This window comes from Zingiber officinale, chromosome 7B (assembly GCF_018446385.1).
Source record: "Zingiber officinale cultivar Zhangliang chromosome 7B, Zo_v1.1, whole genome shotgun sequence".
Taxonomy (NCBI): Eukaryota; Viridiplantae; Streptophyta; class Magnoliopsida; order Zingiberales; family Zingiberaceae; genus Zingiber; species Zingiber officinale.
This window is the reverse complement of record NC_055999.1, coordinates 108,792,111-108,808,980: the sequence shown is the minus strand read 5'-3', so window position 1 is coordinate 108,808,980 and position 16,870 is coordinate 108,792,111. Positions and strand designations below refer to the sequence as shown.

General features: G+C 38.2%; 2 protein-coding genes across 11 annotated transcripts in view; one reads left to right on the top strand and one right to left on the bottom strand.

Annotated features, from left to right (window-relative positions):
- LOC122006824 (MMS19 nucleotide excision repair protein homolog) overlaps nt 1-1,577 on the top strand; it is a 25,943-nt gene extending 24,366 nt beyond the window's left edge. For all 9 annotated transcript variants that reach the window (XM_042562470.1, XM_042562469.1, XM_042562468.1 and 6 more), the window contains 3 exons: nt 846-926; nt 1,031-1,110; nt 1,175-1,577. In XM_042562470.1, coding sequence (XP_042418404.1) covers nt 846-926; nt 1,031-1,110; nt 1,175-1,208 — 195 coding nt within the window. In that variant the 3' untranslated portion in view covers nt 1,209-1,577. The remainder of the gene's footprint in view (nt 1-845; nt 927-1,030; nt 1,111-1,174) is intronic.
- Nucleotides 1,564-16,870, bottom strand: LOC122006823 (putative ABC transporter B family member 8). Of its 2 annotated transcripts, XM_042562465.1 has the most exons (8): nt 16,570-16,870; nt 16,445-16,499; nt 16,156-16,334; nt 4,715-5,172; nt 3,930-4,650; nt 3,387-3,839; nt 2,146-3,308; nt 1,564-2,056 (listed from the first exon to the last, which is right to left on the bottom strand). In XM_042562465.1, the coding sequence occupies exons 1-8, from the start codon at nt 16,813-16,815 to the stop codon at nt 1,705-1,707; spliced, it is 3,627 nt and encodes a 1,208-aa protein (XP_042418399.1). In that variant the 5' UTR covers nt 16,816-16,870; the 3' UTR covers nt 1,564-1,704. The 2 variants fall into 2 exon arrangements, with proteins under 2 accessions (XP_042418399.1, XP_042418398.1); XM_042562464.1 differs by having other exon boundaries at nt 2,146-3,839.

Below are 16,870 nucleotides of genomic sequence, written 5' to 3'. Positions count from 1 at the left end.
TCAAGGGGCTTAGTTAAAAAGATATCTTTAGGAATAATTAGTTCCCTATTCTCTCTTCTATTGTAATTTTTGTATATAATAATGGGTATTCCCATTCTGAATGAGATAGAATTTTCCAGATCAATTCTTTTCACAAATCTCACCTACCATTCCTAATGATTATGGCAACATATTGGGATAATAGAGTGTCTAACATACATGGCTGACATTCTGCATCGTGTATTAAACACCTTTCCTTTGCTACTAGCTACTGTACAGGAGTGTAGATGGAACACTGGAGGCAGGTTCACTGTGAACTGCCCTTGCATTCCATTGGTTTTACTAAGCTATAAGTTAATACATCTTCAACCTGGGTCCCATTTTTACCAATTGTTGTTACAAACTTGATATAGTTGACTAGTACCATTCTTAATGGCCATTGATCATTAGATACATTGTGCTAGCCTTCAAGTATCAGTAGGCAGACCTACCTTTTGTGTTGTATTCGTTCTACAACTTGCAATGTGGACTTAATCAGATCAGGTTTCCCAGTTGTGAACTTTCAATTGGTATACAGAAGCGTTCACTTACTCCTACATCTGGTAGCTTATTTCAGGCCTCTTGATTTATAAGTTTCATGAAATAGTAGTGTCGATCATGGATGCCTTGAGCATCACATTACACTAAAGTTTGCAGTTTGCACTTTCTATCGAGTGGACATCCCATGTGCTCAAGCCTCAGTGTTAATCCATAAAACCTTGTAACTTGACTGAATAGTTGCTTCAATTTGTAACTTCTCTCTGGCATTACAAGTAATTCTCTTTTAAACAAGTTCAGTTAGAAAGGTTTGTGCTGAATTGTCTCAGATTGTCCGTGAGACTGCGATTCAATGCCTAGTGGCCATGTCAGTTCTTCCTCATGCAAGGATTTTTCCATTCCGACCAAGGGTATTTGCTCACTGACTGTTATTTGTTTGATAGTTGATCCCTCATTTTTCCCGTCAGGGGCTTATATTAAAAATCGATGCTCCATGCCCTTGCTACTTTTTCAGGTTCTTAAAGCTGTTGCTACCGCTCTGGATGATCGAAAGAGGGCTGTTCGGCAGGAGGCTGTCAGATGCCGTCAAGCATGGTTTGAGCTTACCTTTTATACTTTCTTTGTCGTGTGGTTTGATCCATCTAACTACTAAATGCAGGGCCTCAATTGCATCGAGAAGTCTTCAGTTTTGAGAAAATTGAAAGGGAAGGTCGTTTGAGGCCAACATTGTATACTGCTCCAGATCTTCAGCAATTCAAAGAATTTTCATGGTGAATAGAGTTTGACCAGCAGCATGCGTATATAAGATTGTAATGCTTGGATCTGCCAAGCAAACGAGCAATATGTGCATTCTCAGGCCAAAAGATGTTTACAAGTTTGACTAGCTTGATATCTCCTAAGTGAGGCATTCCCAAACAAGATTCACGAGAAATGTAGGTTTACAGATTTGTATTTATTCTTATCCATTTTTGTGCGAACGATAAGTTGCTTATGTAATTCAACTCTCAAGATAAGACCAAATTGTTTTCTAAAACATTAAAAGGATTTTTTATTTTATTTTATTTTGTTTTAAAGAGTTTTGTCCGTAGGCAGTTATTTACGAAAGATTCGTTTTACTTGCGCACGCATTCACAGAATCTATGGAAATGTATACATACTATTCTTGGTGTCCCTCCAGGGGGGCGTTCATCAGGCAGATAGAGCGGCGATGTCGAAGAAGGCGCCCTTCTTGGCGATCAGCTGCGCGTAGCTCCCCCGCTCCATCACCTTCCCCTCGCCGAGAAAAGCGATGGAATCGAGATTCTTGATGGTGTTCAGGCGGTGAGCCACCACCACCGTCGTCCTCCCCACCATGATCCGGTCTAGCGCCTCCTGCACCGCCCTCTCCGACTCCACGTCCAGCGCGCTCGTCGCCTCGTCCAGCAGCAGGATCGTCGGGTTCCGCACGATCGCCCTCGCGATCGAGATCCTCTGCTTCTGCCCTCCCGACAGCTGCACACCCCGCTCCCCGCAGTTGGTTCCGTATCCATCCTTGAGCGATCTGCATTTCATTTCATTTTCATGCACATTTGTGATCATCAATCTAATCTGTTGGTTGCGTTTAATTGGAATGATTGTGATTGTTATTACGAGATGAAGTCATGGGCGTTGGCGGCTCGTGCGGCTTCGACGATCTCGTCCTCGGTGGAGTTGGGTTTGCCCAGGGCGATGTTGTCGCGGACGGTGCCGGAGAAGAGGACCGGGTCTTGGCTGACCAGGGCGGTGAAGCCGCGGAACCAGATCAGGTCGAGCTCCCGGACGTCGGTGTTGTCGATGCGGACGACGCCGCGGTCGACGTCGTAGAAGCGCTGGATCAGGCTGACGACGGTGGACTTGCCACAGCCGCTCCGGCCGACCAAGGCCATGCTCGTCCCGGCCTTCACCTCCAAACTGAAGTCACGCAGCACCGGGCACTGCGGCCGCGCTGGGTACGCGAAGTCGACCTTCCGGATCTCGATCTTCCCGTGTATCTTCTTACTCTCGCCGTTGGAAGAAGAGGAGGAGGAGGAAGAAGCTGGTATGAAGGACTGCCGGTCCAACACCTCGAACACCGACGCCACAGCGGTGGCGCCCTTGGCCAGGTCGGAAGTCATGCTGCCGGCCTCGGCGATCATCTTCCCCGTGCTAACCAAAATGAAGAAGGTCTTGAACACGTCTCCGGCGGATATCTCGCCGGACTGCGCCAAACTACCTCCGTACCAGAAGTCCAACGCCCACGCCAAAAACGACAGGCAGGGCGAGCTTCCTGTTGCCAGGCCCGCCACCCACGCCTTCTTCCTCGACGCCCTCACCGGCTCCTCTTGCGCCTCTGTGAACAGCTCCAGCACCTTGTCGGCGCACCCGAAGGAAGTCACCATCCGGTGGTTGTACACGGCCTCGACGGCGATCTGCGTGCTGCTGTGTTGCGCCTTCGCTAGCGCCACCGACACCCGCGACAGCACCACCTTCTTGGCGTAGTGACAGATCATCGTCGACGGCTGGATCGCGATCATGACCAGGGCGAGCTTCCAGGCGATGATCAGCCCCATGGTCATGGCGACGACCACCCCGGAGGCGGTCTGGAGCAGCAGGGACACGCGGTCTGCGACCAGCGTCTTTACCAGCGCCGCCTCGTTGCTCAGCCGCGAGCACAGCGCGCCGCTGGAGTGCGCGTCGTCGTCGAACCACGCCACCTCGAAAGTTAGGATCTTTTCCAGCGCCCGGATCCGAACACGCTTCGTCAATCGCTCGCCCATGTAGGCGAAGCTGTGGTGCTGCAACAGATTGACCAGGATCGAAACCAGTGAGAGGGAGGAGAAAATTAGAGCATAGCGGCGGATGGCGGCTTCCACCTCGTTGTGGTCCTGGAGGAAGAAGGCGGCGATCATGCCGCCGATCGAGAGCGCGTAGATGGGCTGTATGGAGCCAAATACGACGGCGGAGAGGCTGCCGACGACGGCCTGCTTCCACTCGGGCGCGTTCATCGCAAGGAGCCGGGAGAAGGATGGCGCAGGGGCGGTGGCGGCGATGCTAGACTGATCCTCGGAGAAGGCCGAGAAGGAAGAGGGGCTGGCTTTTGTGACGCTGAGGCGGCTCGCGCTGCTCCTCGCGACGGAGGAAGGGCGGAAGGATTCCGGCTCCGGATCGAGATTGCTCGAAATCCTCTGCAGCTTCACCAGGCGCGAGTAGTGGCTGTTACTCTGAGCGATGAGCTCGTCGTGGGTGCCGATCTCGACGATCCTTCCGGAATCGACCACCGCAATTTGGTCGGCGTTCTTGATCGTGGACAACTTGTGAGCGACCACCTGATCCATCACCACGTCAACGATGCATTCAATACCGGAGAGGAAAGACGAAGCTTTTCCTTTTTATTTTTATTGTATTTTTTATCGTACCAGTGTTGTTCTTCCCATGGAGGCTTGATCGAGGGCGTTCTGGACCAGCTTCTCCGATTCGGAGTCGAGCGCGCTGGTGGCTTCATCGAGAAGAAGAATGGCAGGATTCTTGATGACTGCTCTGGCGATGGCGATCCGCTGCTTCTGGCCGCCGGATAGAAGCGCGCCTCTCTCCCCGATCTTGGTCTCGTATCCCTCCGGCAATTGCCGGATGAAGTTGTGAGCATTCGCAGTCATGGCGGCGGCGTACATCTCCGTGGCGGCGGCTCCGGGCTTCCCCATCAGAATATTCTCCCTGATCGACGTCCCGAACAGAGCATGGTCTTGGCTCACTAGCCCCATCTTTCCCCTGATCCACCTCAGCTGCAGCTTCCTGATGTCCACGCCGTCGACCCTCACCTCGCCGGCGTCCACGTCGTAGAACCGCTGCAGCAGCGCGATTGCGGTCGACTTGCCGCTCCCGCTGGTGCCTACCAACGCCACTGTCTGCCCCGCCGGGACCCGGAGGCTGAAGTCCCTAAGCACGGCTGCCTCCGGCCGCGAAGGGTACGCGAACCGGACGCCCTCGAACTCCACCTCGCCATGCATCTCCTCCACTCTCAATCCCTTCTGATCCTCCGCATCGATCCGCGGTCGTCTGTTGATCCTCTCGACTATTCTCTTCGTCGCCACCGATGCCTCCGTCAAGTGTTTCACCTCAGGCAGCGCCATGCCCAGAGATCTACATCAACCCATGAATCGATCCATGAACTGAAACAGAAGAAGAAAAATTGAATCTTTCTTACAATCCGCCCAAAACGAAGGAAATCCCGGCTGCATAAATCCGGCCACCGCTCTCTCCATGGTACATCACCAGCCTGCTCCCATACCAAGCAAGGAAGGCCCAGATGGCGAAGGACAAGCCCGTGCTTCCCACTGCGAGTCCCTTGGCGACGCCCTGCTTGATGCCTAGCTTCACGGTCATGTCCAAGATGCCGGCGTACCTCTCCACGATGCTCTTCTCGGCGGTGAAGGAGTAGATGGTCTTGACGGAGCTGAGCGCCTGCTCGGCGACGGCGTTGGCTTTGCCGTATGCCTCGCGGGACCTGCGGGAGAGGTAGAGGAGGTACTTGCCGTAGATGAGGCCGGGGATGATGAGGAGGAGGACGAGGGGAAGCGCCACCAAGGAGAGCCTCCAGGAGAAGTAGGTGGAGAAGACGAGGCCGGAGACGAAGGTGGAAGAGTGCATGAAGAAAAGCGGCACCTGCACAGGCAGAGCTCATGGAATTGAGTACATCTTCTTCTTCATGTCCATGTCCATGTCCATGGTGATCTTGAAGCTTTGTGTTTTGCTAATAAACTTATATAATTTCTTGTGATAAATCTATTCCATGCAGACACATAGAATTTTGATTGAGTGAATTGATCTAGAAATTTTTATTTTATACGACTACTATCAGTTGTGTTATCAATTCTTGGAGAGTACATATGAGTAGAGGTTAGGATTTATTAGGTTAAAGATGAAGGATTGATTAATTTGAAGAATGGAATTATTTGAACAAATAGTTAATTAAAATTGAAGGGAAAAGAGATAAACAGTGTAAGATTCACAACATAAAATATATGATATAATCAATGGTAAACTAATTAATGAGATTGTTATAGAGTAATTAATTTAAGTAAAAAGTTATAATATATTTAAGAATAATATTACTTTTGAATGTTGGATTAAGAGTTTAGAAGTTGAAAGTATGATATTTTTAACTAAGCCATTAACAAAATTTTGATATTCAAAGGAGTTTGTGGAAATCTGAAAAATGCTTTAGTGCTGGATTAAAAAGCTACTTAAATTGATGTCCATATCTTGAATTTTTGTAAAGGTTGGTATTTAGAAAGCTAAACTTCGAAGAGAAAAAAGATATTTAGTAATTACAATAAAAATTTATATATAATTAAGATCATTATTGCCATTTTGATTTGAGCTAATAGAAGTATGACAAATATTTTTTTATTGCAAGTTTATTTTAGCATTATAATCATATTTCACATTAAACTTTTTAAATGCATATCATTTACATATATTAAGGTGCTAATTAATGAAGTTTGAATTGAGGAAACTTTGAACTTAAAAGTTTTAAGATAACTAGAAAAAATAAACATATAAAACGAATTTTTAATACATACTATAAACATTAAATTAATAAAATATTAACATGAGTGAACATTAAATTATTGAAAGGGTTTGAGATATATTAGATTGTATTGTTAATATAATAGAAATGAGTGGCTTTTATTTTGTTTGATCATCATCCCCCTTATGTTATAAGAAAATTTTGATATAACTTATCATAGATATTGATAGGGGACAATTGAAACAAAATATCAATGCAGCAAATATAGAAATGCTATGATATAAGTGAAATTAAAAAAAAAAAAAGGATAAAAGTAAGTGGGAAAAAAAAATCTCCCAAGGAAATATGGTATACTTCAATGAGTAATAAAATGAAAGAAAATATATTGAGATGATATGACTCCTAGTAATAAGAGGGATAGAGATTTATGGTTAGCAAAAATAAAGATATTAAAGTGAAAGGTATAAGAGATAAATATAAACTAAAGAAAACAATTGTTGAAATAATAAAAGTGTCTTGTTTGATTGAGTTAGACTTGATGGTTCTTGTAGAACACTTAGACTTGATGGTTCTTGTAGAACACTTAAATTATATGGATTCTAAGAACCATATAAGAATTTATATATAGAAAATATAAGAACATATGAGCATGAATCTTCATTTCATCGAGAACATGACATAAGAAAATAAATATATAAACAAATATGACAAGGAACCGGATTAAAAAGTTATCATTACCTTTAGCGTCATCTAGAAATAATCCCTATGGAAGAAGATGCAACGAAAAGAAAAGGAAGGTCTTCCAAGGGGCTTAGGGGTGACGGTGTCGAAAAGCTTTAGGTCAATGGAGAACCAAAAGTGCTGTCAAGACTAAAATCCTAAACCTTTGGGGACCAACCCGTTATATAGTGGACATTTATTATCAGCTCATAGATAATAATAGATACGGGACTATAGGTTCTACACATACAAGGTCTACATCCAAAAATCAAAACCCAATAAGCCTAAGTTAGATCACTTTAATGGGTTTGGTTTGTACTCATATGCACAACTTACAATTAAGCCCACCAATTAGAGATAATAACCAACAATCTTCTGCTTGAGCTATTTGTGAGTTGTATATGAAATACAAGTAAAACTTCAGTTGGTATCAAATTTTATGGGTATAGAATATCCCTGTAAACAATCTGGTCCATTAACTTCATTAGTATATGACTAATAAGGTCATAGCTACTGTATATGATCATAACAAGCCCCAACAATAATCGTAATACCAATGTCATTAATGGCATAGTTCAAGATGTAAATGTGTAGAATGAAATTACATGAAATGCGATTAATACATGTCAAGTTTCAACTGGTCCTAAGATGACCTCAAAAGAGGTCAGATCATATTTGTGAAATACTTTATGCTAAACTGCAATAATAAATCATGATCAACTTTATGATTCTAAAAAGAATCTGTATAATATTTACAAATACCAAATGCTAAATAGCAGTGGTAAATAATGATATCACAGTCAGAGTGTCAAACAAACATATAAATTTCCATTAATGTTTTGAACTTTAAGTACGTACAATAATTAAAATAAAATATTTATCTTTATTATCAAATATAGACTCTCACTAGATGAGTTCTTCTTCCATAAGGACTTTCATATCCACAACATGCGCATGAAACACCTTAGTCACTAAGCCTTTGGTGAGTGGATTGACCAATATGGAATCTGTGCTGATGTGCTTTACCATAATCTGACTACTCTGAACTCTTTCTTTAATCACTAGAAACTTAATGTCGATGTGCTCAAACTTCGACGAACTGCGGTTGTTCTTGGCATAAAGTTCTGTGGCTTTATTATCACAGTAGATCCTTAGTGGCTTGTCAATGTCATCAACGATCTGTAATTCTGTGATAAAGTTCCGTAGCCAAATCCCGTAATTGGATGCTTCGTAGCATGCTACCAACTCTGCCTCCATAGTAGAAGTGGCTACTAGCGTCTGCTTGACGCTCTTATAAGATATAACACCTCCAACAAACATGAAAATATAACCCGAAGTAGATCTTCTACTATCCAAGCATCCAGCAAAATCATAATCTAAATATCCAATCACCTCCAAATGATCTGATCTTCGATACGTGAGCATATGTCCTTTAGTTCTTTGCAAATATCGCATCACTCTCTCTATCGCTTTCTAGTGCAATGGTCCTAGGTTACTTACATATCTGCCTAACATCCCCACTGTAAATGTTATATCTGGTCGAGTACAAACTTGTGCATACATGAGACATTCCACTACTGCCGCATATGAGAATTGTTCCATCTCCTTTATTTCAAGTTCAAGCCATGAGCATTGCTGTAAATTGAACTTGCCACCTCTTGACACTGGTGTGTCACTAGGTGTATAGTTCTGCATACCATATCTTATAAGTACCTTTTCAATATAGGCCTATTGTGAAAGTCTAAAATGCTCTTGAATGATCATGATAGATCTGTATGCCTAAAATAAAGGATGCTTCACCAAGATCTTTTATTTCAAAATTACCAGATAGAAATGACTTGGTTTGATGCATCATACCCTTATTGTTGCTCGTATATAATATATCATCAACATACAAAACAAGTATAACAAACTTGCTTCCACTGAACTTGACATATATGCACTGATCAATGGAGTTCTCTTTAAATCCAAATGAGGTAACTACTTGATCAAATTTTCGGTACCAATGATGGGACGCTTGCTTTAAATCATAAATAGACTTCTTTAATCAACATACTAGGTGCTTCGAGTCCTGAGACTCAAAGTTCTCTGGTTACACCATATATATAGGCTTCTCTATGTCTCCATTGAGGAATGTAATCTTTACGTCTATTTTATGTAGCTCTAAATCATAATGAGCTACAAGTGCCATGATTACCCTAAGGGAGTCTTTCATCGACACAGGTGAAAAAGTCTCCTTGTAATCAATGTATTCTTTTTGAGTGAATCCCTTAGCAACAAGACGAGCCTTATACTTTTCGACATTTTTCATTGAATCCCGCTTGGTTTCAAATATCCATTTACAACCAATGGACTTATTTCCTTCAGATAATTCAACAAGTTCCCAAACGTCATTATCTGCCATAGACTTTAACTCTTCTTGCATGGTGTTAATCCACCTTTTAGAGTTAGAACATTGTTTGACTTCTTGGAAAGATGTAGGATCACTTTCCAACCCTATGCTAAAATTATACTCTTGGAGATAAACATAATCATGAAAATTCATGGTTCTCCGTTCCCTTGTGGATCGCCTTAAAGGCACTTGTGTTTGAGGTGGTTGAGGTACTTGCTTATCAAAATGAGACAATACTTCAATTTTAGTGGCATATTCCTCTAATTGCATTGGAGATGTCATGGGAATATTTTGGTTCACTATGCTCACTGGATCTGTGATTCTCATAATGTGCGGTATGGTAATCATACCGCTACTGATTGCACTAGTAGTGACCATAGGAGGATTGCCAATGCTTTCCTCAAAAGATACTTTCCTGATTTTATTACTCTCATTGTCCTCAATGAACTTGGCGTTTCTCGTTTCGAAGAAGGATTTATTAGAGGGATCATAAAATTTATATCATCTTGACTTTTTAGAATAATCTATAAAATTGCAGCTAATTGTTCTTGAATCCAATTTCCTTTCATTAGGCCTGTAAGGCCTAGCTTCAGCTGGATAACCCCAAACGTGTAAATTCCTAATGCTAGGCTTTCTACCCGTTCATATCTCGAATGAGGTTTTAGTTATTATCTTACTAGGTACTTTATTGAGTAGGCAAACTGCAGTCTTGAGTTCTTCACCCTACAAAGACTATGGTAAAGAAGTGAAGTCATCATACTTCTTACCATGTCTTTTAGGGTTTGATTACGATGCTCAGTTATACCACTCTGACTGGGTGCACCAAACATGGTATATTGAGGTATAATCTCACACTCAGTAAGGTAGTTCACAAAAGGCCCTGGACGTTGTTCACCTGATCCATCATATCGATTGTAATGTTCACCTCCACAGTCGGATCAGACGACTTTAATTTTCTTACCTAGTTGAAGTTCAACTTCGATTTTGAAAATTTTGAACATGTCCAAAGATTGTGATTTCTCATGAATAAGGTACCGATAACCAAATCTGGAATAGTCGTCTATGAAGCTAATAAAATATGTGTGTCCATTCCAATATGCTTAGGGAATAATCCACAGACGTCCGTATGTATTAGTTCCAAAACGTCACTATATCGGTTAGTCCTCTTGTTCATTTTGTTAGTAGTCTTCCCCTTAACACACTTTATGCAAATATCAAATTCTGACATATTAAGGGAATCGAGAATTCCATGTGACATTAAACTTTCTAGCCGTTCTTTGGATATATGTCCTAAACGCCTATGCCACAACATGGAAGAATTCTCGTCGGTAAATTTGCGTTTCGTACCTATACTATGCATTATTACGTTGTCAACCGTAGGAGTAAAGGTGTTCAATTTATAAAGCTTATCAACTAAGGAACTATTGCCAACCAACACTAAATTAAGAAAATACTAAAAATTCTATTTCTAAATAAACAAGAATAACCTGATTTATCCAAATAAGAAATTAAAATTAAATTTTGTCGAAAAGACGGTACAATAAAAGTATTTTCTAAATCCAGAAAAATATTGGTTCCTAAACAAAGCCTAAAACATCAATCGACTCAACTTTAACCTTCTTTCCATTTCCTATATAGATGTATCTTTCATCATTAAGCGAAAGTCGACTTCTGAGATAACTCTGCGTAATGACACTTATGTGAGTAGAAGCATCGATATCTATCCATCAAGTGTTAATGGGTACAATAGCTATATTGACTTCTGAACTAATAAAGTTGAGAAGTTTACCTTTCTTTACACGTCAGTACTTGAAGCAGTCTTTCTTCATATGACTTTTTTTCTTGCAAAAAACAAGAACAAGTGGATACCTTATCTTGCTTTTTGTGCTCCTTATGGTCATTGCCTCCAAAATCTGCAGTTTGTTTTCCTTTTCCTTTTCCTTTGTTATTGATCCTCTTTCGTTTCTTGCTCTCACTTTGAAAACTAGATGCTAAGTGAGAACTCTCAGATGTCTCAATCTTTAATCTCCTCTCCTTTTGCACGCATTGTGCAATAAGCTCATTTAATGTCCACTTTTCCTTTTGAGTATTATACGATATCTTAAAAGGAGTGAACCATGCAGGTATAGACATCATGACAAAATACACTAACATACCCTCAGACATATCGAATTTTAGTGTTTTCAGACTTGTCGTTATTTTGGACATCTCCATAATGTACTCCCTTATGTTTCCTTTACAATTGTACTGCATGGTTACCAACTTCATAAGAAGTATAGTAGTCTCGACCTTTTCATTTGAGGTGAATCGATCTATCAATTGGTCCAGAAAACACCTAGCATATTCTCCCTCTATTATTGAGCCCTTTATTGGTGTCGGTACAGAAAGCTTCATGATACTCAGACACATACGATTTGATTTCTCCCATAGCTGAAATTCAGTCCTCTACTCTATAGTGCTAGCACTGGTTATAAGTGCTGGACGATCATTCCTTAATACATAGTCTAAGTCCATGCAACCTAAAACTACGGTTACACATTCTTTCCATTCAGAAAAATTCGAATCAGTTAGTGTTGGGATGTTATTAATGCCGATAGTTATAAATTGCATTGAAATTAAAGAGAAAAATTTATTTAAGCGCACGATTTAACTAAAGCCAAAAACATATAAGTAATATAAAATTATGCAAATAAAATAAAATTTTAAATATATATAAGAGTTCTTTATGAGATACCAAATACAACACAATGTGGCTTATTTTGGGTCGACACATTATTTATTAGCAATGCTCTCTAATATAACTCAAACTTTAATTGGTCACACAATATATCTTCCTTTGGGCAGACCCATTGTGCGCATAATATGATATTTTATATGAGTTATATTTTGGTTCATAGCTCACAACAACCTTAATCGGCCACATAATATGTCTTCCTTTGGGTTGACATATTTTGTGTATAAGCTGAACAAAATAATATTTTGTTCTATAGTTGTAAGCTACCTTATGGATATATCTGACATAAAAGTAATCTTTTTTGGGGCTGATTACTTTTAGCATATATATACGTCTACCAACATAAAATGCACTAAACCTACTTAAGGTGCCTTTCTTTGGGCTGACACATTAGTTCAACTTAGAGCATCCACAATGACATTAAATATTTCCTCCAAATATTTATGGGGCCCACTTCCATATCATCAATCAAATATCTCACTTATCAAATATCCCAAAACTCACAATAAAATATCCCCTCAACCAAATATTTATGGGCCCCACCTATCAAATACTTTTATCTCTCAATCACAACTTATGGGGCCCACTTTCCTTCCACCCACAATGAAATCACCGGGCACAACTTTGTGCCCGGTGATTTCTATTCTCTTTTCAAATATCCCCCACAATGGGGGATATTTGAGAGAGGGGGATATTTGGAGAAATATCCTCTCCAAATATCCCCCATTGGAGATGCTTTTAGTAGCACGTTGTGTAGATAGACTCAAGAAAATTCTAGGAACTTAATTTGAACAGAAATTACTTAATCAGCTTTAATAACTCCAAATTAAACTTATCGATTGATTGATACCATATGACAATCGATTGATTTTATGCAATCAATTATCTGAATCGATTTGAAAGTCTACTATATGCATATATAAAATCCTCCTTTAAGAAATTAGAATTTTATTTAAGTTTTATAATTAAATAGTATTATTTAATACTACTTAATCCCTTAATTATTCATGCATTTAAAAAAAATTTAATGCACATTTATTTATTCATGTTTTTTTATTTTTTTTAAGTGTTTCAACAACAGTGCCAAGAAAGAAAAAACACGCATTACGTTTTTTTAATGCAACACTGTTTAAACAAAACAGAAACAGTATTTTTTTTCTTGCGCATGAAACAGTAAAAAAAAGTATTTACGAATAAAAGAATTTATTTTCAATTAAAAGGTAACTTAATAAAGGAAAGAATCTCAATTGATCGATAAAGAAAATAAATTTAATCGAAATAAAAATAATCTCAATTGAATAAAAATAATTTTAATCGATTGATAATAGATGTAGTCATGAGTTTAAGGCTATTTATCAATTGAAATTTTTAATCATTTTTGTTAAAAATTTTAGATTCGACAATTGATTGCTCGACCAAAGTAATCGATTGAATCATCACAATTTTACCTAAAATTAGATTAAACAGTGATGATTTTTTTTACCGTTCTTCGTATTCTTTTCAGAAACACGAAAAACTTTTAAAAAAAAGTCTATCTTAGTTTTCTCATATATGATTTTTTGATGATAAAAAATTATATTATATTAGGAAAACTTAATCTAGCATACATACAACAAATCGACGAAAAGCATATACTGTTTTGCCATAAAAACATGAAGAAATAGGGTCTTGACTCTGATACCAATTGATGATTTTTGTAAAATACCTAAACCGCATGGATTCTAAGAATCGTATAAGAATTCATATATAGGAAATACAAGAACAGATGAGCATGAATTTCGTTTCATTGAGAACATGACATAAGAAAATAAATATGACAACAAACCTAATTGAAAAGTCATCCTTGTCTTTAGGGTCGTCTAGAAATAATCTCCGTGGAAGAAGATACAGTGGAAAGAAAAGGAAGGTCTTCCAAGGGGTTTAGGGATGACGACGTTGAAAAGCTTTAGGTCAATGGAGAATCAAAAGTTCTATTAAGATTAAAACCCTAAATCCTTAGGACCAACATATATCTAGTGGACATCTATTATCAACCCATAGATGACAATAGATGCGGGATTATATGTTCTACACATACAAGGTCTACAACTATAATCGAAACACAATAAACCTAAGTTAGATCACTTTAATGGATTAGATTTATACTCATATGCACAATTTATAATTAAACCTACTGATTAGAAATAATAACCAACTAAACTAGTAATAAATAAGATTTATATAGATCTCAATTCCTAACTAATCAAGTCTCTTAATAAATTCAAGCACAATTCCATGCATGTCACTCCTTTCTAGTCATAGCTAGTCAAGTGCTTACTATGTGTTGCATGTGGTGCCTAACACTTTTCCCATGGAAATATAATATTCTTTTATGGAAAAATTTGCATGCACTCCCCATTAGCAAACACAAGTTTGCATGCACTCCCCATTGAAAAAAATCTTTCTTTTCACTCCCTAGTCTAATATACTTACCTAATTGCTCCTGATATTTTGAGTATAAAAAGTCTAAAAATGAGTATAAATCCTCTTAAATTCGTTACAATTAAACTAGAATCTAGTATATTTTATATCAAATTGAGTACGATTCTTTTTCCACCTCAATTGGATGAAAAATATACTAGATTTTCTTTAAATGATACTCAATTAGATGTAAAATATACTAGATTTTCTTTAAATGATACTCAATTGGATGAAAAATATATTATATTTTTTTTCAAATGGTACTGAATTTAGGAAGAATTATATTAAATAGGAAAAAAGTCGTACTCAATTTAATAGAAAATATACTCGATTCTAGTTTAAAATGCTAAATTTAATAGGAATTATACTCATTTTTAGACTATTTATACCTAAAATATATGAAGGACAATTTTAATTAAAAATATACTCGAATATACTAGATTTTCTTTAAATGATACTCAAATGAATAGAAAATATACTAGATTTTCTTTAAATTATACTCATTTTTGAACCTTTTGTACCAAAAAAATCTGAGGGGCAATTAGGTCACAATATTTGTATGAGGGAGTTGAAGCAAATAAAACTTTGTATGCAGGGAGTGGAAACAAAGTTTTTTATGGGTGGGGATTGCATGCAAAATTCAAGTTCTAATTGGGGATTTTTCTCTACTTTACTCTTCATTTTTTTATCAATGATTTTATATTTTTTTAAGAATATAAGTGATTTTAAATTTAGGAAAAAATAATGTTCAGATCAATTTATTTAAAAGTATTTTTTTTGGCAATATTAATACTTAAACTCTGTAAATTTATACCTCTAAAGCAATTTTTAAAAGAAAAAAGAAGAAAAAAAATACTAACATTTGTGAATTGTTTTGATCAATGTTTACATCTAAAGCTGTTTTATATACAAAACTCTAAATTAAATAGTTAATTGTTTAATATAGAATATTGCTGTTCAAAATACCGTGTCAATTTGTTAAAGACAAGGAATTTGATTCATGGACTTTCAAGGCAAAAAAGATGCCCTTTAAATAAAAAAGAAGTCAAAAGGAATATTAGTTTTTAAAATTTCCATTAGTTTATTCATTAAGTTAAAGCTAGTTCTTGTAAAGAACTGAAGGTGCACCTCTAATTTTCTCTACTATTCAATAAATTTGTAAAGAAAAATATCTACTATCAAAATCTAAAGCTCTTAAAAATATTAACTTCTAACTAATTGAGCAAATTAAGACTTTCAAATTATTTCATTTAGACAAAAGTTTAAGTTTCATGAAAGAATTCTATTACATATTATTACCACAAAATGTCCTAAAGCTATATTGGATGCACGAAAGCAACAAAGTTAAACTTCTTTAGATATCAAGGATGTTATTGTTTTTCATACCATTGCCATTTCTAACTTGTTGACCATTCAAATCAACACAAATACAAGGAATTTGATGCAAAAAGAATCCCTTTATTCTTCTTCTTGAAAGAATCTAAAGACTGTACCATTTGATTCTATCATCATTATCTTTCATGTGTTCTTTAAAACCTTATTAAAAAAGCTATTGGTTCCTTATTAGTTTACCAAATATTTGATAATAAAACATCTTTTAATTACTAGGGTATTTCTATAACCCTAGCTACTAGGGTTTCTGATATAACTACTCATCTGATGTCAAATCAAACTTAATCATCTGACAAATCCTTATATTTTAAATAAAGACCTTTTTTTAATAATAATAGTAAAAAAAAACTAGCTAGGTTTTTGGGAAGAACAAAAAGGGAATATTCTTCTAAATAACTCAATCAGTTAATTAATTACCTTCTCACTTAGCACTTCTTGAATTAGAGAAGTGTCCTTTGAGATACTGTTAATGATCTCTGCTGTTGTTGCCTCTTGTGAATCAAAGAATGCAACCTCTTGTCTCAGAATAGCTTCCAAATACTTGTGTCTGATCCTCAGCACCTGCCTCTCACTCGTTTTGCTCCAACAATACCCTTCTGCGAAGCATCGGTCAATCGATCGACAAATCGATTATATGAATGTGTGCAAGATATAAATTTTATAATAACTAAATCACTGAACAAGATCATGTATAGGCATTGATCACCCAAAAAGGCCACCAGCAGCACTGCCAATCCCAAGTACACAAAGTACAAGCAATACTGCAGAAATGATAAAACCTCAAATTCATGAAATTAAGGTTGAAAAAGAAATTAGGGCTAGCTGTACTACCTTCTCTACGTCCTTCATGAAATCTGCATGGTCAAGAAGGCCAGAGCTGTGAGCCTTGCCGTAGCCTAAGCTGTTCATGACTCCGCTGGCGAAGAGAAGAAGGCAATTGACCGAGCATCCATCTCCCACAGCTCCCGCGGTTCCCATCACCATCAGCACAACGTCCACCCAATCTGCAAATAAGAAGACTGATCCGTGGCCATGTCCTTTGGCTTCCTCTCCTTCAGCTTTGCCTTCTCCGTCCATTAATTGCAATAACAGAAATGGAGTGTTGTGATGCAAGACGAGGAGGCCTCTCCAT